This window comes from Podarcis liolepis (genome assembly GCF_965112155.1).
Source record: "Podarcis liolepis genome assembly, chromosome: 9".
NCBI lineage: Eukaryota > Metazoa > Chordata > Lepidosauria > Squamata > Lacertidae > Podarcis > Podarcis liolepis.
This window is the reverse complement of record NC_139564.1, coordinates 28,015,591-28,039,122: the sequence shown is the minus strand read 5'-3', so window position 1 is coordinate 28,039,122 and position 23,532 is coordinate 28,015,591. Positions and strand designations below refer to the sequence as shown.

The window sequence follows — 23,532 nt, the reverse complement described above, 5'->3', positions numbered from 1 at the left end:
GCTCACATTTCTTACAATTTTAAACATTTTATCCATAAGATCCAGGTTATCGAAAATGACAAAGTGTCCCGGGGAGGTCAAATCTATGCTACCAACATCAGGGGTCAAGTTCCTCCTCTAGTTACTACAGATTGTGTGATCCAAGATCAAGGTAAATAGGAAACCATTTTTGGCTTCATTTCCTATGAGAAATTGAATCCCCCCCCCCTTTCTCTTTCTCTTTCTCTTTCTCTTTTGATAGGAATGTTCATGTTTAATTTCTATGATGCCTTTTTAAATTGGCCAGGAAGATATTTTGGAGGGTTGCCTCTGTTTGTCAAGTGGACAGGGCAACAATACAGTGGTACCTCAGGTTATATACGCTTCAGGTTACATACGCTTCAGATTACAGACTCCGCTAACCCAGAAATAGTACCTCAGGTTAAGAACTTTGCTTCAGGATGAGAACAGAAATCGTGCTCCAGCGGCGCAGCGGCATCAGAAGGCCCCATTAGCTAAAGTGGTGCTTCAGGTTAAGAACAGTTTCAGGTTAAAAACGGACCTCCGGAACGAATTAAGTACTTAACCTGAGGTACCACTGTATATAGAAATGGGTTCTTGGTGAATGGTCACAATTGTGGAATTCATTTTCCTTGACAAGGCTGACTTTAAGCATCGTCTGACTACAGGCAGCCCCCCCCCCACACTTATGTGAAGGTTACGTTCCAGGCCCCTCTGTGCATAAGTGACATATTGTAAAGTGGGGAGCACCCCACTGTAATACGGAGGGTGTGTGGGAAGGAAAGAGAGATTGGGGGCGCACCCTGGAAATCACTCGGGGCCACTGCCTGGCCTATTTTGAGCCTGCCTGCCTACAGCGAGCACAGGGCTGAAGAGGCTGGCCACAGAGGGCAAGGGGTGAGAAGGGTACCCAGCAATACTGGCATCAGGATGAGGGTGAAAAGATGTCGTGGAGGGGGGAGAAGGCGCCTCTTGCCCCATACCACTGGTTGATTGAAGGCTACATTCCCTTGTCTGGGCATCAGCCCCGAACAAGGGGAGGCCAATCTATTTATGTATTTAATACATGTAAAGGCGTCATGCATGAGTGGGATGCATGTAAGGGCGGTGCTGTATAAACTTTTTTGCTTGAAATTACTTTTAGTGACTGGGTTTGTGTTGGTTCTTTGTTAGGATTGACTGGTTCTTTGTTAGGTTTGACTGGGATTTTCTTTGTTTAGGATTGACTGGAATTTGATGATACTGTTGTGTTTACTGTTTGATCATTAAACTGACAATGCTTTGAGCTGTTAAATCGTAACCAATCCTGATTTTCTTTTTCATAGAGCATAATAAAAATCAAAAGGTTTATAAGAAATTACTAAGGAGTTCAGTGGAAGGAGCAAGATGTTGTATTTAAGTAGTGCTAAGCCTCAATCTCTATACTTATTGTGAGATGTGAATTTCTGAAGGTTATTGATGGTGATGCAAGTGATGCAAACTTGCCAGTAGCTGTGACTGCACACCTTTTTTGATCCACAAGTTTTCCAGAGAGAGCAGGATGCCTTGCCCCCTCTCTGATTTGGCTTCCTGACAACACAAAGTGATGACATGGCTTTGGCATGAAGCCAAGGCCAAGTGACCATAATGCTTCCTGCTCTCACTCTGGAAACTTGTGGATTTAAAACATCAGCCAGGGAGCATGGAGTGCAGTTATTACAGCTCAGACCACAAAACAAGTGGCATTGCTGGAAAAAGTTGAGGAAGCAGTTTTGAGAAACTTTCCCACCCTGCAATCTCTCCTTTTCCTGCTCTAAAATGTTATGTGATGAACTTCTGTCTCATTATAAGAATTATAAGTTGCTTTTAATTAGCCCTAAACATGCTATTTTAATTTTTTTAACTTCATCAAATCTTCTCATTGTTTTGATTGTCCTAGGTCATGCCAGCCCTCGCTTCATTCGATGTACCACATACTGCTTTCCTTCATCTTCAGATCTGGCGAAACAGGCTCAAATTCCGTTAGCTGCTATCATCAAACCGTTTGCCAATGTTCCATCAAATGAGGTAAAAGAATAAAACTGAAGCTCTGAGAGGAAATGTTTTTGTTCACAAGTTAAGGTTTTCAGTGGCTTTGAATTCAGCTGGGATTGACCCTTGGTCTGGGGGATTGATCATCCTTTGACAGGAAAGAACAATCTGTGTGGAGAAAGTATCTATGAAACTGGGCCTCTTGTTTTACAAATTTTAAGTTCATGGTATCATCAAGGAGGATCTGTTGAATTCTCGTAACCTGTTATCACAATAAATGTCTTGAGATGCAATTGTCAAGGAGAGCCATCTTTGAACTTTAACAGGATCTTATTTATTTATACTTATTCAAAGATATAAGAAAATGCATACCCATTACAATGTGTCTTTTTATAATATACTAAGATGAAACAACTACTTAGTCTATAAGAGAACAAAGTCAGAAGGAAGAAAAGATGAGGAAAATAGAAAACTTGAAAAAAGATTCTATGGCCTTAATGTTTAGATATAACAGGGAGAATACTTTCAAACTGCAGGAACGAAGCTACATGGACAGTTTTATCCTGACTTGTTCTTGCTAAACCATAGTGTAATGGGAATTGGGGTTGCTCGTGCGTAAAGGATGCTGAAGTTCTAGGCAACGTTGCCTGGCTAAACCTTTCCCTGGCTGGACAGCCCTTCCTCCGTGGCTGTGTCAGTCGCTGGCAGAATCCGTCAGTGGGCGTTTCCTGAATTTCTTCCAACATAAAAATTCCTTGACGCCCAGTCTCCGCCTAGCCTCCCTGCGCGGAAGCTTTCTGCGTAGAGTAGGCGTAGCCAGTGGAGGTCCTGGACTCTCCCCACTGGTCTCTGTGGAAGAGTCTTGGAGCCCTCTCTCCGAAGTCCTTCCCTGGTCCCCTTCCTCCCCGGTGTCACGCTGATAACCTTCCCCAAAGGGAGTGTTCTCTCTCCCTCTGCTGGTCCCTTCTCCTGCATGGTCGGGGAGCCTTACCTCCACTCTTGGCTCCGATGGCAGTTCCCTGACACATAGTTTTTATCTCTAACCACTGGTCATGTTGACTGTAGCTTATGATGGTTGTAGTCCAACAACATCTAGAGGGCACCATGTTGGGGAAACCTGATTTAAATAAACCTCAGTTTCCTAAGTTTACTCTTCTTGATGAAATTATGGTTTCCTGCTACGTGAATGAGCCTGCATGAGCCTTGGGTTCCCTCCTCTTCTCATTTACAAACCACAAGAGAAGATTAAAAGCATCTACTTCTGATCTTTAACCTGAGGGGTTTGGCAAGTGTGAAGAGCTGTTTCAGATGCTATCAGTTTTCTATATAGTCCATGTACATGAATTTTCCACATGTGAACCATTAAGAGACTTTGATCTGTAATTCCTTGGTTCTTCACATACAAATTCTAAAAGTTGTTTTTTCAAATTGAATGATGTATTGATGAATATTTAGATAAAGACGTCCACACAGAACGGATCCAGGCTGTTCTGTTCATTTCAAATAAAGCGATTTGGGGTTCAACTGAAATAAACATTACAGCTCTCCATGTTTATCAGAACTCCATACAAAAAACAACAGCATTGGATTGTGGCAACCATCTTATGGATCCAATTTTGGGTGTACAAGGATGTGTTGGGTGTAAAGAATTCTTTGAAGAAATAATTTCTACTCAAACACTTAAAACTATATTGCTGTCTGTAGTTCTGTATTTCAGAACCTTGTCTATACAGATTCCTTCTATATTCATCAACAGAATTTCTTTTTGTTTTCCTCGCTCCAATAGGGATGACCTAGCAGGGGTATTTATAGGGTATTTCTTTGAGAATACGATATCATTGTTTGACAGAATATATTTTTAGCCGACCACTGCTTTAGCAACAGACTATAAAAATAAAAGACAGCAGCTATCATGCTAGGCCAGGCGTTCTGCAAGTTTGTTTTGGAGATGTATGACTATTTGCCAAGCCTGGATAAACCAGATGATCTTTGTTTAACATTTTATGTTACTTGCCACTAATATTATCTTGGCTAGAGGTAACATTCTACAAATTCAAAAATCTTATTCCAATTCCAGATAATATATGTATGTTTGTTTAAAATGTCTAAAAAGAGCTTGGATTGCTAGCAAATGATCCCCCCCCCCCCGTGATCTTATTACAATTGGTAAAATGTACTTTGGCAGGAGACACTGGTAAGTTGAAAGTTAAGTGGGTATTGTTATTGGTTTTCATGTTTATTATGTGTACCACCTGGGACATTTAGGGTGTGGATTACATATAAGTAACATAAATATATTCCTAGAGATTAGATTTCATTATTTGTGTAAGATTTCTCTAATAGAGGATGAAATTTCAAAAGTGGGAAGTAAATAGAATAAGAGAAGGTCTTGGAACTTAAGTGGTTCATAGTGTACATTGTCATAAGCCCCAGTACCTGTTACATACTGCACGTTTCACTAGCATAATACCAGAGTTTGAAGAGACATAGCATTCTGTAGCTGAGGCTGGTCTGAACAGTGCAGTGATCTTTGAAAGCACCCCATTTCATAGGATTTTCCACTCCTATTCTGACCTTTACTCCCATACCTATTAGCATTTAGTAGTCCAGACCTTTCAGATTACTGATGGCAGAGAATCAAGACTCTTGGCTGTAGTTTGTCTGTTTTTCAGACACTGTATTTTCATAGGTTTCTTTGAAAACATGGGGGATTGCCTATCTGGGTTTTCTCAAAGCTGACCCCCTTTTTTCTCTTGATGATGGAGAAATCATTTTGTGTGATTGCAGAATCAGAACTAAAAAGAAAGCTGCTGCCATCTTTTATTTTTTTTATTTCCAAATTCATCTAGAAATTGATTGATAGAGGCAGAATGTGAGTGGCATGGAATTGCACCAAACATGGTTTTCTTTTGCAATGGGTCACAGAAATATGTCTATGCTTTGGATGTACTTTGAGAGGTAAGAATCTAGACTCAACCTGCACATGTTTAACTCCTAGATGTAGACTCCAGTTAACAGTTTCATCCAATATGTGGACCAGGATGAGTCAGGATGTGGTGCAGGAAGCAGTTGCTGCTATTATTATTATTATTATTATTATTATTATTATTATTATTATTACTATGACGCAGGTGGCGCTGTGGTCTAAACCACAGAGCCTAGGGCTTGCCGATCGGAAGGTCGGTAGTTCGAATCCCCGTGATGGGGTGAGCTCCCGTTGCTTGGTCCCAGCTCCTGCCAACCTAGCAGTTCGGAAGCACGTCAAAGTGCAAGTAGATAAATAGATACCTCTCTGTCGGGAAGGTAAATGGCATTTCCATGCGCTGCTCTGGTTCGCCAGAAGCAGCTTAGTCATGCTGGCCACATGACCCGGAAAAACTGTCTGTGGACAAACATCGTCTCCCTCGTTGTGTGTACAGACCTTCACTCGATGGTCTTTGCTTATATACAGAGCTGCTAAACTTGCAACAGGAAGGAAATTTTGTGGTGGGAAGTTGATCATATTAGTGACAAACCTCAGTATTTATTTTGTGGTTGTTGTTGTTTTTCATTTTTGTGTGCCAGGACTTTCTACAGTGCACATGCTCTCTGTTTCTAGTGCACTGTGGCTCATCTGAATTGCCTAGGTCGATTGATGGTTGGAAGGCCTTGCATCTGAGTGCTGAACTAAATAGCACTTTGGAAATCCTGGTTCTGTTATCTTTGAGCTGGTCAAGATCTTGTTTCATGTCTGAATCTAACGAAAGTAAATGCATGCAGGCCAGGTTTTAGCCCTCTTTGGGGTAAAATGAGTAGGTAAGGGCTGTGGTCTTAGTCACAAGGACAGGCTTTACCATTGGGCAGAATGAGCTAGTCGTATTAGGCAGTGGATGCTGGGGGCACAGAGTGGCAGTGTGGTGTTGGACAACAGAACTGTCCGCTGTGCAACCTGCTCTACATTCCCTAACCTAATCACTAAAGTGGGGGCGGGGGAGCACCTCACTGCTGCTCCACCCTATCCTGGTAAGTTGCAGACACCACCAGTGACAGGAAGACAGCTCTGCCCCACCACTGGCTGCATCAAATGTGTACATTATTCAGTATTTCAATTCAGCTGTACAATTCTATTTAAGGACTCATTGAATGGCCAAGTGTCAATGTGTCACCCTTCAAAACTAACCTAAAGGTAGCAATTGCAATTCTGTGCCAGGGGAAAGCTAGTTGACAAAAGGTCTTGCTTCCCACTCAGCAAATACAGAACAGGCCCTGTGCTTTTCATTTGTTTGTTTTTTGCTCTGGCAATTATATGACAATGTTTTTGTGGGGGGGGGGTTGTCCTTTATTTTAGTGGGCTCGTCTGCACCTCCATTTGCCCTACCTCTTTTCCCCAGGAAAACCCGCAGTTTGCATCTGGATTGGAACATACGGCAGTCAGGTTTTCTGAGGATTGCTGTTTGTTCAGGTTCAGTGGTAAACAGCATATTTTCCAGGGGAAATCTGTGTGGCTAACACAAAACCTCTTGGACCTGTGCCTAGGAAGCAAGAGACAAGCAGAAAACCACTTAGATCCCTGCTTTATAGGCACAGGACAAGGAGAAGTATGGACGAGTCCATATTCTGAAATGGAAACTGTGTTCCGCTCTTTTGCTGCCAAAATGGATTGTAAGAGCAGTCATAAATTAAAGAGTGTTAACCCTGCTCCAAGCCTTAAGGGACCTTGCACATTTTACAAAGCTGAATCGGAGGAAGATTTAAGGCACTGGTTTTCAAGAAATCATACAAAGTTGTATGGAGTTTACATGTGCAAAGGAAATATCTCCTTAACTGACTTTACATAAGCACATTTCTATTTCAAACGCCCTACTTCTCAGCATTTTGAGGGTGATGTTTCATTTAAAGATTAATTTCCATGGAACTGAAGGAGCCTTCCTGGGAAATAACTAGATAGTTGTCTGGGTTGCTGTTGTTGTTTTTATTCAGGCCCAAATGATTCTCTCCTTCCCACTGGTTAATGTTGAACATAATTCACCAGTCCTGCTCTGCATAGGCTTCTACTTCTTAATTTTGATTTATTTATGATAAAATATAAAGTTGACACTTTAGATCTGCAAAGTGATCAACACTTCCTGTTGCGTGTTGAGGTTCCCATGCCGCCCCCAAAATAATTCACACATCACACATAAATTTTTGTTTAAGGTTTTTTGGCATAATTTTGGCCACAACTTTATTCAAAATACAAAAATGTGAGTGGTTGCTTAGGCATTGGTTATGACTATCTGTCCTTGCCCCAGGAACAGAACTGACTTCCGGATTCCAACGGAAGCCAGCGTGGGAAACAATTATTGGGTGAGAAATGAAGCTGGGCCTCAGTCCCTCACTTCTCACCCGCATGTTCCTGTGGGGCTTGCACAGCCCAAGTCCGATGCCAGGGACAAGGACGAAAAGAATGGCAAGCCCCTGGATTCCTTTAACGGAATTCCCTTTCCGCAACACCATTGGAGGGGTAGGCACTTACCCTCCACCAACCAATTTTAACCAATGCCTAACCGCCAACCTTACAAGTTGTGATGAATTGCTACGCAGTAGGCAAAAAGCAAATGGCACCAGCCAATCAGCCAGATGGCAAAATTCCTACCAGGCCCCTGCACCAAGGCAGATGACCCCATGACAGGCATAGCAAGGTCAAGCAAACGAACCCCCCCCCCCATTACAGGGAGGGTGGGCGGGTGATCCGGTGCAAACAGCCAAGAGGATGCCCAAAGTTGGGCATCCAGCATTTAAAACCTCTGACCCCACCTCCAAATTTGGCAACATTCAATTCTCCCCAGCGACCCAATTAACCATTTTGCTGCCTGTGTTCTTCGCCAAAATCCGCCCAGCAACAATGGGGTGGCTTGTATCCCCAACCGCAACACGTGCTCTCTCCTATGGAGAACATGCTTTCTCAGACACTTTCCTGTATATCTAGTCACTAATCCTGTTTTCCTAATGGGAGAAGAGAGAATGAGTTTGTTATATGATAGAACAGAATTTTGGATCTATGAACCCCACTTTCAGTATGAAAATACTATTTTGGGGACCATATATGCAGGGCTGGTGCTATCATTAGGCCAACTAGGCAGCTGCCTATGGCCCAGACCTCAGAGGGAGCTCTACTGACCTTTGAGAGGCACAGATTTATTACAGATAAGTTTTGTTATATCTTATAAATTTCTGATAATATTTTACTTATATTTTTTCTACAAGACATCTGTTTTTGAAAACTGAAGTTAGCAATTTGGGGTGTGTGTAATTAGTTAGCCTTACTGCATGTATGTCCCATTATAGGCATAGGAATTATTTCCTGAATGTGTTTAAAGCATCAAGAAAACCAAATTAATTTTGGGCTCTTTTGCTGGGCAGGCTTGAAGGATGCAAAGAATGAAGGGTACAGAATAAACTTTTAGTTAACAGAAAATATCCTTTATTTTATGCCAGTGGGAAACAAACAGTGATGGTGCTTGGAGCAGAAATTAGAAACTTGCAGATTTTCTCAGAACCCTTGTGTAATGGTTTGTACAAAATCACAGATACATGGTATTCTGTTAGTTCTATATGGACGGCTGCAAATATCAGTAATCCAACCACATCAGTTCAGCCCTGAGTGAAAGCCATGGAAGGCAAAGGCTTGGTATGGAAGCAGAGGCTTTGTTGTAAATTGTTGTCATGACCTTCTGATAACAAAGTTAAAACTATAACTCTCTTATTAAAGTAGCAATTACCCATCAGTTTTGCATACAAGCTTTGTTCAATTTCTTTCCTTTCAGTTCCTGCATTCTGATTGCTTCTGTTCACTGACATTTTGGAGACATGTTGTCTAAGTACAGTTTCTTGATTATCATCACGCATTCCATTTCATGTTTCTGCTTCCATCATTGGTTAATCCTGACTACTGACCTTCCCTTGATAAACAGTGTGGCCTATCATCCAAATAACAGTTCAGCACTTCAAAGCTGAGAAGTAGTTGCATGTACTTTGTCTTGTTAATTCAGGCACTCGCCCCTTGGACTCCACAATCACTAGAATTTGTGGTATTCTACTCTGCTGTCAATACCAAGCACATCATACATTTGTAAGAATGTGTGTGTGTGTGTGAGAGAGAGAGAGAGAGAGAGAGAGAGAGAGAACTACACAGAATTACAAAAATAAAAACGTCGCCTTGTGAAGATGTACACATATAAGATATTGTGGAAAGCAGAGGACATGGCCTGTTTTAATTCTTTTTTGAAAATGGACTTTGTATTTGTTAATCATGCATTGTACAATGCATTTGCAATATCTACTTAAAGAAAAGTTGTAATACTAGAATATTGTTAATGACTTTATTACATGTATTCCCTGCTGTGTCATAGTACAACCAATTGTTGGTTCAATGCATTGTCTCATCCCATTAGCTAAAAATAGCCAGATCCAGATGATTTTGAAGGTTTTAGTTGCATGGATCTTAAAAAATGACAAATTTTGCATAATTACATAGCCGTGCAACTTCTAAAAAAAAAAATACTGAAGGTCACTCACATCTGGCTTATGGCGCCAATTCTATAGATGCCACAATCCCAATTAAAATGGTGTCTTTGACAATGGAATGTGGTAATAAACCTTCAGTTTCATGCATTGGTCAATGTTGTCTTGGTTCCCTTGGCTTTGTTTGGTGGATTTAACGTAAAAGGGTTTTATTTGCCTTTTTGATTTCATGCTATGCCGGTGACATAGAAAGTGACATTATCACTTGACATCTGTGAACATGTTGACCGCCCAGGCATGCCTCTGTTACTTCTTACCTCAAATGATGGATGTGAGGGAAATTTGTGTTGGCTGTTCTTTGGATGGGGTCATCTTTGTCTTAACAGCATTCACACATTATTAAGTTGCAACATACAACAAGAAAATCTTTGAACACTAAGGCAGTTTTCACCAGAATCACTTCATCTAATTTATAAATGTCACATGTATGATGGTGTCACTCTGACCAATGCTACCATATTCTAAGAACATAAGAGCCTGCTGGAACAGTCCAATATCCTATCTAGTTCAGGATCCTATTCTCCCAGTGGCCACACACATGCCCATGGGAAGCCCCTAAGCGGAAGTCAAACGCAAAGTACTATCCCCTCCTGCAGTTTCTAGCAGCTGGTATTCAAAACCACACAGTCTCCAATGAGAAGCCCGAGCAATAGCCATCATGGCTAGTAGCCATTGATAGCCTTTATCTCTATGAATATATCTAAACTTCTTCTAGTCATCCAAGTTGTTGGCTTCAGTTCCTTTTCTTAATGGAATTTGCCTTTCTCACAGCTGCTGAGCACTGGGTTGACATCTTCATCAAGCTAGCTACTTTAATCCCAATGTTTTGTTCCTCGTCAGCCACTGCCAGTTCAGACCCCACTGTGTGTATATGTGAAATTAAGGGGAGTTTGCCACAATATGCTACTGCTGCTACTACTGTTTTAATAGCCCTGAACAATTTAGAAACACCAGCAAGCCTCCACACCTTACTGCTTACTCCTAACCCTAGATCATTTATGAATACGTTAAAAAACATGGGTCTCAATATCAACCCTTGGGGACTCCACTTTCTATATTCCTTCATTGAGAGAACTAGCCATTTATTCCTTTGTTTTGCATCCTATTAAGTAACCAGTTTCTGATCCATGAAAGGACCTTTCCCTTTATCCTATGACTGCTAAGCTTACTCAAGAGTCTTTGGTGAGGTACTTTTTTCAAAGCTCCAAGTACACTGTGCCAACAAGTTCACCTCTATCTATATGGTTGTTAACACTTTCAAATAACTAAAATAGCTTAGTCAGACTGGAATTACTCTTGAGGAAGCTATGCTGGTTCTGCTTCAGCCAGGCTTGTTCTTCTATGCTTCATTATTTTATCTTTAACAACACTTTCCACCAGTTTTCCTGGAACTGACATTAAACTAACCAGACTGTAATTTCTATAATCCCTCCTGGATTTCTTTTTTAAAATTGGTGTTACTTTGGCCACTTTATAGTCTTCATATAAGAAGGCTGCTCTGAGGGACAAGTTACATACTTTAGTTAGAGAGCCTCAATTTCACATTTGAATTTGTTGAGAAATTTCAGGTGAATATAATCCAGACCTGGCAATTTGCTGGTTTTTATTTTGCCTATTAGGCCTAGAATTTCCTCTCATCACCACCATTTGCCTCAGATTTCTAAGGCAGAAGAGGCTGCGAATCCAAGTTTGATGGCCTTCATCTTATATGATACATGTAGGAACATTGCCACACAAATTGTTAACCAGAGCCATATATGCCTCATTCCTCCAGAGAATCCTGGAAACTGTAATTTGTGAAGGGTTCTTCAAATTGTAGCATTGCAAGGGATTATATGGTGGAAGCAATGTACTTTAAATGTATGGTGTGTCTGGAACCATAATTTGTTTTTAATGTTAATTAGATACAAAATTGTGTAAATAGCATCAGTTGTAAATGCACTTTAACTGTTCTAGGATAAGCATTTGTATACAATATAAATATGAGAAAAATTAGCAATACATGTCTAGCATTTACCAATCTGATTAGGAAAAAAGTATCCTACTTTACTCTGGGGGCACTACGAATTTTACTGGTTGCTTAAGATTTAACAATAAGCACAAGCCCTCAATATCTCCTAGTACACAGTGCCACCTACAGAGAGTATGGTGGATTAAAAAGTGTGTGTTCTAAAATCTACACATCACTTTTATTCTCATAGGAGAATGAAATTATCTCCTCACCCCAGTATGAGTACAATGTGTGTACCGCATTTTAGTCAATTCAATAAGATATGTGTGCATTGTTATCAATTTACTAGGATGAGTGAAATGACAAACTTGCATACAAAATTGTTGCCTTGTTACTATAGGCTTAAAATTAATTTTAAATCTCATATGTAATCATCAAAAAAGAAGCTGCTAGCCATAGATCTGAATTCGTAGAAAACATTTTTTACAGGTTGTTGATTTTGTATTACTTGTGTTATCATTGGAAATATTGAAGCAAAAAGCCTTAGTTTAAAATTCAGAAGGGAATGACTTCAAGGAACCATAAAACTCAACCAAAATAATTGCTTCTAACAACCTTGATGGCAATCTTATGTTGAGGAGTGTAGATTTAAAATGAATAGGACATTACTAGAGTAAGTGGTTTCCTAAAAACATGAAAGTTGAACGGTACTATTTTGGAGGTAACTAGATAATTCCTGCAATGAGTGGCATTTTAATCTTATTGCAGAGCAGCTTGCATGTATTTACACATTTAACCTAGTTTAAATGGGTGATGCTGTGGCAGCTCTGATTATATGATAGCACTCCCACTCACAAAAATAAACCCCTATTGCTTCTAGTTGTACTCTGGTTGCACTATAGAAAGACAGTGTGGGTGTTTCCTTTGAATGCCTGTATTCTAATTTAGTACTGCCGACATCTAAAAAAGGAAGAAACTGAATACAAAACTATTTAAAAACACACAGTGCTAATTTTGCCTCCTTAGGGACACAGCAAGAAAGGAAAGTGGGGCAACCCACTCCAAATATGATGATAAAAAACCAAGCTGATTTGTTTTCTTTTTACTAAACCTGTCTGTAGTAATAAATTGGATACAGGCAAGGGAAAAAAAATATGTCTGCAAGTTCCTAACCTTAACCAACGACTTTTATGAGCATCCTTATTTGTATGTTGAGCCTTCTGGTTTCTGGAGACACTTTTAAGATGATGTGTTTATTACAGTTTCCCTTTTCACCTTTACAAGTTCACTGAGGTTCATTGTCCATTGCAAAGCAGTGTCCCAACAATAAATTATGTATGGAAAAATACATATTTGCATGTATACGGAAATTAATGAAACAACCCTCATCACCTCTAACCAAACTATTTGCATGTTGGACACAATCCAGCACAAAATAAATACTTAACCCTGTCCAATACTGTCATACCAATGAGAAGTAAGGCTTGCTGAGTTTAGCGGAGCTTGTTCATAAGTAATTGTATGTAGGATTATAGACATAGGGTGAAATCTGTGTTCATATGCCAGTGGAACAGACATAGTTGGTGGATTGGATGCCCCTCCCCTGCTTGCAGTCCCCTGTGCTCCCATAAAATCTTCTCTGGAAAATTGGGGGTGGGGGCTACTAAATATTGCTGTTGCAAACCTCTGCTCCATTCATTTCAAATTATTTATATCCTTATTAACGTCTGTTTCCATTCTGCTACTGAAATATATGAAGGCTATCCATCACGAATGATTAATTCCTTGTGCAATGGTTCAGAGACATAATATGTGTGACTCCCAATGCTGAAAAGACAAACTTTCGTCAGTTTAAAAGAGGCTTGTTTTTTCAGCTTCAAAGAGAGATCCATATATACTATCTAATCTGGATTGTAGCATTGGTCTGGAAAAATTGCTCTTTGACATTTTATATCAAAGCCCAGAAATTCGTCTTTCGCCGACAGAAGTTTTACTGCTAAATTCCCATTACATGATCAAAACATTTCAATAGCCATTCTTCTTCTCCCACCCCAGAATGTATCTTTTACATAACAAAGTGTTAAGCATACTTTTTGTTGGAGTGTTCAATTTGGTTTACTGGTAACAGGTTTTGTTTTCAAAAATGAAGAAATATTCATTGTAGTGTGACATTCTTGGTGAATTGTAATATCGAAGTAGCATTTTAAAACATGGGTAGCCAACATGTTCTCTGGATGTTGGACTATAATTCCCATCATTATTGATCTTGGTTGTGCTCTCTGGAGCCAATGAGAGTTGGAGCCCAACAACATATGAAAGGAAGCTCTTCTGTTTTAAAACTTTGTTAGAGGAGATAGTATTTAGCAGACATGCAATCATATTTTGCAAAAAGGGTTTTGGGAAGACTGAAAACTAATACTGGGAGAAATATTTTTTGAAATGAATAACAAACTTGTACACAGTGTGAACTAGCAAAAATAAATTAGGCAAAGCATTCTCAACAGTAAAAGAGAGCAAATTAATTTTAAAAAACATACATTTTGTGTGGGCCATGCACATTTCTTAGAAGAGACCCTATAATTTCAATGGAACTTACTTCCAAGTATATATTATCACTCTTATCCTACACAATTATGTGGGGTTAGTGGCTTAAATGTTTGTTTACAGTAGGTATGATCCAGCCAAAGTTAAGCATTTTTAAATCCCACTTGTTTTAGTGGGAGAGATTTGTGCTTAATGCTGCCATTAAAATAAGGTAACCTTGAGTCGCACATGCTTAGCTAACTGTGTTGTTCCCTAGTAATTATACATAATGCTTCAGTAAACTTGATTGGTAATCTAAAATTTCTCCATTGTAAAGAGTTGGCATGCAGTGATCTTAGATTTCCTTTCACTTGCTTCAGTTAAGTAACAGGAAAAAGATAAGCATGGTTTGTGAATTAGTGAAAACACCATTTTCTTCACACAGTCAGGATGTGAAGAAGATGTATTGATGAATCAACGCTCTGGCTTGGCTCTAACATAAAAATCCTTGTTGAGAATGATCCATGTGCTCCTTTACCATTTCCCTTTCATACTCTCATTGCGCAGCAGGTTTTGGCAAAGAAATCCTGGTTTCTCAAACCACAGTTTCCCAGGAGATCCAAACTTGAGGACTCAGCTACACAGCTGCAATGATAATGTTACAAGTGCATTATAAAAATGTGACACCAGATGACCCTGTGGATCTCAATGGCAGATTGCATTATATATTTTATAGCGGGGCTTTTTGTAGCATTTTCAAAGCGTTTTTTTATATCTGTGTAGATCCAGCCTAAGAAACTGTGGTTTAAGGGCTACCTCCAAACAAGAATATGAAACCAGCAACAATTCCAAATTGATTGGTGCTTTGGTAGTTTAGTGATCTTGTTTAATCTGCAGCTAAGTGGTTTTTTTAATTCTCCGTAGACACCCCTTTATGTGGTAAATCATGGTGAAACAGGACCTATTCGATGCAACAGGTGCAAGGCTTATATGTGCCCCTTCATGCAGTTCATTGAGGGTGGAAGACGATATCAGTGTGGATTTTGCAACTGTGTGAACGATGGTAAGTAGTACTTTCTTATTTTGAAATAATGGAAGCCGTTTTCTAAGCAAATGTGAAACTACTTAGGTCTTTATTTTTATTTTTTAAAGTAAGTTTTTGAAGACTTTGTTTCATTTTCAGCCTAATCTGCATTGACTTGAAAATCACATTAATTTAGATACCTAAGAAAGTAAGTGAGCCCAAGGTTGCATTCCAAAGTAAGGATCTGTATCTTCCTGAAACTACATGATGGATTTTTAAAATATATATACTAAATGCTTAACTTCGTGTGAACCTGAATTGCTGAATGACTCGTACATCAGAATTTTTATATGTGGTCTTCATGCTCTTTTAGACCTAATTTTGCTATGGACTTTCCTTGTGTCATCCTGGATATCAGAATGGAATTACTTAACCATTTGATCCAGGAAAATGGATGTCACTGGGAAGAGCACAGAACAAAGCTCTTGTTTTCTCTAGCCTTAAAGCTGAGAACAGTTAGAAATTCTTGCATTAAGAAAATGCTCCTTCCAGGATGCAATCATCTGGAATGGGAAAGGCATAGGCATTTTGGCATGCAGAATAAACTTTAAGAGCAAAACCTGTGTTGAGCTTTTCACTGGCTTTCCCTATGGAATGCATATGTATGCACTCAACAAGGATGATCAAACTGTTCTGAGAAAATGTACCTGAATCCTTTGTTCTGAAAAGTTCTGTAAAATAATATGGCTGCTGTAATGATTTACGCCTTGTCTGCAATTTCATTAGATTGAATAGGCATGCAGAGGAGGTTATGCCATTATATGAGATTATTTTCTGAGCAGGCTGAAAATGTGTTTCAAAGGGGGAAACATATTTTAACTGCCCAGAAAAGAGCAAATGTTTAGGTTGTTGCCTCCCTTTATGACAGAGGATTTTAATGGTTAAATCATCCATTAATTTTCCCGTGATGGGAGTTGCTTTGAACGCAAGATGCCATGCCATATTTGTCCAAGTGCAGTTGCATGTGACTCATAAGTACGAGTTCCTGAGCTTTTGGCTGGTTCCCAAGACTTTGCCAGAATGAGTCTTTCGAGACGTTTGTATCTAGTTGGATTTCCTCAGCTGGATCAAAGTGGCAGCAGAGAGCTTTCCCTAATACAGTAATCTTTTCAACTCTGAAACATGAACCTTGAAAGACTTATGCCAACTCTTGTTTGTCTCAGACCTTAATCTGCAGAATGAAATAGAGAGAGAGGGCCGTCGGCATCATGGGCTGTTAACTCAGCATGAAGTTCTCACAAATGCCTACTATTTGCATAGCAATAAGCTACCAAATTATTATTTAAACTGATATTGCAGTAAAAATAGAATCATTTGCACTTTTGCAGGGCCTTTTCATCTGTATCCTTTCATGCACTGTAATTAAAGCTTCAAGTACGCATCATAAGCAGAGGGATTAAGAGAAAATTGTCCAGTCTTGCTGAATAGGTGACTGGCAACAGTGAGACACTAGTGAGTTGTTTTGCATCGGGGACTATGAGTGAAAATTGTAATGCAAATTTTTGTTTCCACATTGGAGAAGGAAGGGCACTGGGAATCTTAAAAGAGCCACCAAATAAGACTCATGTTTATCCTATTTATACCTGCCCTGGGTTGCAGAAGTATGAAATAAGACACCAGGCTTTGTCCCTGGCTTGCGGAGCAAGGGCCCCAGGGTGTATGTTTTATTGCTGCAATCTATTCTAAACTGCCTTGGAGAACATTCAGTTGAAAAGGGGTGCATAAATATTTGAAGTAAATAAGCAACAAGACCCTAACAGCTGAGCAAGGGCTTATCCACACAGTCACCCAAAATGTTTCCAACTTATTTTTAAGAATTTTGTCGTTTTCTTGTTCAGTAGTACCATGTCTTCCCTGAACTATCATGATATTCGTAATAGGCAGGGGAGTGGAGAAGGAGGTTGAACCTAATGCTATTTTCCATTCCTTGCCATCCACTTTTATAAACTTAAACAAGATAAGTGCTTTGTTGAAAAGTCTGAATTAGCAAATTTCTAGCTCATACTGCATTTGAAGCTGCCTTATATGGGGCCAGATTATGCATTCACATGGTAGTTTATTCCACTTTCATAATGTTACCCTACCTCTTAATTTCCACAATATATTTGAGCTTTTCCATGATGTAAAAGCCACTGCCAGAACTATAGTGGGATATAGCACACACCCAGAGCCATCTGTGTGTTTCGCAAAAGGGGAGAAATCAGCTTCCTGTTTTTGTTTTTCTTTAGTTCCTCCATTCTATTTTCAACATCTGGATCACATTGGCAGAAGAATAGACCACTACGAAAGGCCAGAGTTATCTCTAGGATCATATGAATACATTGCTACTTTGGATTATTGCAAGGTAAGTCTGTTCAGCCTGGAAAACAGTTTGTAAACTTTGTGCTAAATCAAGGAGAACCCATTACATTTGTAAAACACACACACACAATTGAAAGAAGGAAAAGAAAGAAGAGAGAGACTCACTTCCATGGATTATAGAGGGAGGAAAGAGCTCTGCAGATACTTATTAACTATTTGTTGAGGAATTAGGTGCCCTTTGATCAGTGAGGCTTACTACTAGGTAAGTGTCCTTAGGGCTGCAGCCTTAATGTATACCCTCCAACATTTCTCTGAGAAAATAGGGACGTCCTAAGGAAAACTGGGACATTCCAGGTTCAAATAAGAAACCAGGACTGCTTCTGTAAATCTGGGACTGTTCCTGGGAAATAGGAAAACTTTGAGGGTCTGTTACTGGTTTAAGCGTAGTCTCTAGTTTTAGTCTGCACCAAAGTCAAGGTGATTATGTTGTTGTTTAGTCGTGTCCGACTCTTCGTGACCCCATGGACCAGAGCACGCCAGGCACTCCTGTCTTCCACTGCCTCCCGCAGTGATTAAACCCAGTTCTAAATGCATTAGGTGAAATCCGAATAAAGTTAAATGTCACATAAGTTCACATTGATTTTAATGTGGGTACTCACAGGCGTCTGCTTGGCTATTGTGAGAATAGAATGCTGGACTAGATGAACCTCTGACCTGATTTAAGTGTGACATAGAGTTGTTTACTGTTGCAAAAACTGTTATGTGTGCACCGTGCATACACTGTAAGAGCATTTCCATTAATTTCAGTAAAGGCACTCTGTCCATACCTTTTCCTTTTGCAATTACAGAATGTGTCCCTCAGTTAAACTGACTGGACATCCTGTACATGTCAAGGCAACTATTTGTACACGTACAAAATTGCACAGACCTCTCAGTCAGGTTGTATGGGGTTAAGCTATTTTCATTTTACACAAGGTTTTAATTTAACTGTTGACAGTCCCTTTTTACTGTTGACGCTCCACATTGTAAAGTCTTTCACTAGAATGGTACATTCATGATTTGGGGATAGTGTATCGAATACAACAAAAGCATAATGATGTATTTCCCTCCTACATTGAAGGAAAACCACAATTTTTCTTTGCCTTATTGAATAACAATGAGGATGAACAGCTAGAAAAACATTAACAAATAACAGCTGTTGAGTAGTGTTGCAATTCTTTGGAATGGATTTAGTAAATGCAGAATTTTTGCTTTTTCAATAAATGTCTCACAAGAGTGCCAACTTAGCCCTGCGACCAGGGGTGCCTGGAGCTGTGGGTGCCGTGCAGTGTGAATAGCCCTGGCACCGAAATTTCTGGGTGCCTGGCCCCTTCATGGGGATTTTTGTGGGTGCTTGGGCACCCAGGGAGTTGGTACCTGTGATGTGTCATGAATCTCTCCAAGGTCTTTTGCTATAGAATTTACATAAGGTATGAGAATGTTTGTCAGCCTGCTGCAAATGCAGAAACTGGAACAGCTTTTGAAAACCTCAGATCTCCACTTACATTGCTGTAGCTCACATATTTTACTGCCGGGTGTTGCTTTGGAGTCACTTGGAAATGAATGAAAGGAAAATAAGGGTTGTTATGGCTAGCCTTTAAGTATGCTGACAAAAAACCTGCGCTCGTTATCACCTTTGTTGCTGATATGTACTTCCATCTTACCATATCCATTATTAACCTGTGAATGTTTCGATGAACTTTAGCAAGTAAATTACAGGCCAGGAAGTGACTTTCACAAAACACTTAACACGTGCAAGAGCTCAGGCTGATTGTTTGTTTGATAATGGAAATATTAAGGGAGCCTCTTGTGTGTACATTCTGAAACCAGGAGTCTGCAGTGCTGGGGTTGGGGTGGAAAGTATGTTGTTTATCATCTTTACGTTTTTGGAGCAAAGGTGAGATTGCAACGGATATCTGATATCTCAGTTGACTCTCATAAATTGCCTTGGCGCTGCGGCTTTCCTTAAAAGACCTTTGAGAAACATTTGTGTCTGTTTCTTTGAGTATTTGCTTATTCTTTAAATTTCTAAAGTAATTAGTCTTCTGAAAATTGCTGAGCATTGAGTATAAATAGTGGAGGTATCAATGTATTTGATTCAAATGTGGTGTGTGTGTGTGTTATATGACGCTTCACAAGAGAAGCAGCAGCATGCAGAAATCTGTAGGTTTCTGCAGTAGTTGTGCCTCTTGGTTACATATATGACACTTGCTAAAGGATAAAAACTACCTGTTGAGGACCAGCCACATGTTGCATTAAATGGGTGCATGCATTTCATGTGCCTTATTTTACCATTACAAATAACAGGCAGATCAGAACCATAGTGCACGGGGACTTAGCCCTTTTTCTTTTTGCCGTGTTCCCAGTGAGCATCCTCCCCACATTCATCAGTGCTCTGAAGCTGCTTTTTCATCTGGGAAGCTGTCTCTTAGGGTGAAATTCTGTGTGTGTGTTTGTGTGTGAGAGAGATATACCGGTATATTTCAGTGGCACCACAGTGCATGGGGCCACCTATGTGTGCTGATCCCAGTGTCTCTTTCTCCCTGCCAACTTTGTTTTTTTAAAAAAATAAAAACAAGATACATGCAATTACATGCATTTAACCTATTGTCTTCTTGGGGTTGTTCATCAGTAAATGCTGAAAATCTGAACTCTGTTTTCTGATTGCTACAGTCATCTGAAGGTATATATTTTTGAAGCTTTTAAATTGGATAAATAAAAGCTTCATACAGAAAGAAAGAAAGAAAGAAAGAAAGAAAGAAAGAAAGAAAGAATAGAAGATGAAAAATAAAAATGGGGAAGCTACTTGTTAAACACCTAGGTGTAAATATTGTGTGAGGGGGAAAAATATTTGTCCAATTCTTAACAGTTTTACTGAAACACAAGTTTTGTCAGTAAAAAACATTATCCTACGGCAGTGACTTACCTATGCAAATAAATAAGCAAAATGATTGCCCAACAATCATTAGGGGAGTCTGTGGAAATATCTGGGTGGATTATGAATCTTTGGTAGGTATTTTATTTTTCCTGATTTTTGTGGCTGATTTCTTTTTTTTTTCTTTTTTTGTAGAACAACAAGCCTCCACAGCCGCCAGCCTATATCTTCATGATTGATGTTTCCTACAATAACATAAAGAGTGGCCTTGTTAAACTTATCTGTGAGGAACTGAAGACTGTATTGGATAGACTTCCAAGGTAAAGACAACAGTAAACTTCTAGTACATTTAGGATCCTTGCTGAAGATGTAGTAACTGCCAGGTAAAAATTCTTTGGTGTTTGCATAAAATTTGATCCATGCTCTTTTTTTCCTTCTGGATATCACTTTCTTGGGGTTCCCAGTTTGGTTGGTTTGAAAGATTCTGCTCCTCATCAAGCACTGCAGCCATGACATGAATGGCACGGAATGTCTTGGTTTGCTCCCTCCTCCTCCATGTTGTGACTGCAGACTCCATATGTACTCCATCCACTGGTTTTTGTGCTGTAGGAAGGTCAAACTCCTTCAGTTCTGTTCAGCTTGTTCAAATAATTAATGCCTTCCTGTGTCCCTCAAGAAGGCAAGCATTCCAATACTGTTTGAGATGCATGCTCTGTAGCATGTTTCAACAATGGCACGTGAGACAAGGGAGCCACAGTTAACCACTGCATATTGATGTACTGGTGTCTACACTTCTCCCTTGTTGTGAGTGGGAAAACAAGCCGACTTTAAACCATGGCTTCAAACGTTGGCTTGATTTGAAGCCACTAACCCTGGTTTCTGGGTTTTCTATGATTACATGTTGAATCTTTTGCCACTTGCACGTATCATTGGCTTATAGAACTAAATCAGGGTTTTTGGCTCCATGTTGTGTTCAAACGCTAGTGTTTAATTTGTATACATTGGGCTACAGTCGTACCTTGGGTTACGAACGCTGTGGGTTGCGCATTTTTGGGTTGCAGACCATGGCGAACCCAGAAGTACCAGAATGGGTTACTTCCAGCTTTCTGTGCTCGCACATGCGCAGAAGCGCAAAATAATGCCATGTGCATGCGCAGAAGTGCTGAATCGCATCACGCATGTGCACAGACGTGGTGCTACGGGTTGCAAACGTACCTCCCACATGGATCACATTCGCAACCCGAGGTTCTTACATACTGGACAGGAACTGGTACAGGGCTGTGGTGGTGGTTGGCAGAAGTGAGATTTGCTTTTTGCTCCCTTTACTCATCTGATTATTCTGGATGTATTTCCTCTTTCTCTTCACTCCTGCCCCCTAAAGCTTCAAACAGGCATTTAGCTTAAAATAAAATAGTAACACTTCAGGCTCCTGGTAGTGTACGTTCATCTGTTTAAATGTTTACCTGGCTTTTCCCCAACCCCCCAATTTGAAATTCAGTAGTACTTCAGAGGGCAGAGTGAGAGCAGGGGCGCCACACAGCATTTTCCTGCTTGAGGCAAAGTGGGATGTGCCACCCCACTCTGCTGCTCTGCTGTGCCATCTTTGCCTCAGCTCTGCCCACCTATACCAGCAGCAGCACCACGCCACCTCCGCTGCTGACAGAGAAGTCGAGCCGCCATCAGCACTGATTTCTGGTGAGATCTTGCTGAAATCTCGCAACATCTCTCTCGCACTGTGAAATCTCGTGAGATCTTGGAAGATCTCACAAGAAATTGGCACCAGTTCCAGTGGTGGAGGTGGTGGAGCTCCCATGGTGTTACAGCCTTGGGGGCTTCCACTGCCTGAGGTAGCTGCTTCACCCTGCCTTGTGGATGGACAGAAAGGACTGACTTTAGGACTGTCACAAGGACAGCTCAGCAACACTCTTCACATCTGCGTTTTGCTGGAGCCATGGGGGGGGGGAACAACAGCTGCCCTTGTGCTGTTTTCTGAAAGAAATGTGGCCAAGAAAAGTGTGAGTACAAATTCATAGTGGGCTCACTAGTAACACTAAGGCTGCATGCACAGATTCCCCCCCCCCCAATAATCCTAGGAACTGTTGTTTACCCCTCACAGAGCTACAGTTCCCTGCACCCTTAAACTACAGTTCCCAAGATACGTGTGTACATATCCTATTGATGTTCAGATGTGGCCTTTCATTCACTTTGTCTCAGGCTAAAATCTAAGTCTTTCATAAAGATTGTTTCTTGTTGTACAGTTTAGACACTCATGATATGGCAGTTAATTAATATTAATATGGTAATTAATAAAGCTCTCTTTTCCCCCTCCTCCATGCAAAATAATGCTTTTGAAATTTAACCTGCAGCTGTGTTTTCTAAACACTATTTCTCTTCCAGGGAGGAGCAAGAGGAGGCTTCAACTATTCGGGTTGGATTTGTCACCTACAACAAAGTCCTCCATTTCTTCAATGTAAAACGCAATCTTGGCCAGCCTCAGATGATGGTGGTCACTGATGTCAGTGAAGTGTTTGTCCCTTTACTGGATGGCTTCCTCGTCAACTTTCAGGAGTCAAAAGCTGTCATAAACAAGTAAACATACAAATTATGCTTTTTATGCTCAGGTGTGAATATCTTCAATAGCAATTACCTTGGGTGATTTCATCAATTTTCAACCTGCAAAAATTTGACAATCACATATTTAAAGACCATGGTTATGATCTAGAGAGATATGCAGGTAAAACTTGATTGTATGTGTGCTTCCATAGGTGCATAATGTCCATAGACCAACCTTCCCTAATCATGAGTCCCTCAATGTTGTTGGACTACAACTCCCATCACCCCTGACCCGATGTCTGGAGCTCATGGGGGTTATTACAACAATACGAAAGCCGATACAAGTAAAGACAAGAACTTTAAACAGTAGGGCCACAATTTACATGGCACTGTGCCTAAAGCCAAAATGGCATTTATTCACAACACACTGGATGCAATAGCGGGTGGGGTTGCCAAACTTAAATGCACTTAAATGCACTTAAGTCGCCAGCTTTCTGTATGCAAATAAATAGTATGACTAAGATTGCACTTCTAAAAATACACTATTTATAGAGTGCATACACAAGAGTCGTAATTTATTTTTGTATATCGGTGCAGTCAAATGAAATTTGCCTTACAGCATTACAAATTTGTCTTTTGATTGAGGAATTAATG

The 23,532-nt window shown here is 40.1% G+C and overlaps 1 protein-coding gene across 1 annotated transcript in view; it reads left to right on the top strand.

Moving 5' to 3' along the window:
• SEC24D (SEC24 homolog D, COPII coat complex component) overlaps nucleotides 1–23,532 on the top strand; it is a 56,270-nt gene that overhangs the window by 12,229 nt on the left and 20,509 nt on the right. Inside the window, exons 7-12 of the mRNA XM_083460419.1 lie at nucleotides 40–151; nucleotides 1,919–2,046; nucleotides 14,951–15,089; nucleotides 17,339–17,454; nucleotides 20,521–20,645; nucleotides 22,723–22,914. Coding sequence (XP_083316545.1) covers nucleotides 40–151; nucleotides 1,919–2,046; nucleotides 14,951–15,089; nucleotides 17,339–17,454; nucleotides 20,521–20,645; nucleotides 22,723–22,914 — 812 coding nt within the window. The remainder of the gene's footprint in view (nucleotides 1–39; nucleotides 152–1,918; nucleotides 2,047–14,950; nucleotides 15,090–17,338; nucleotides 17,455–20,520; nucleotides 20,646–22,722; nucleotides 22,915–23,532) is intronic.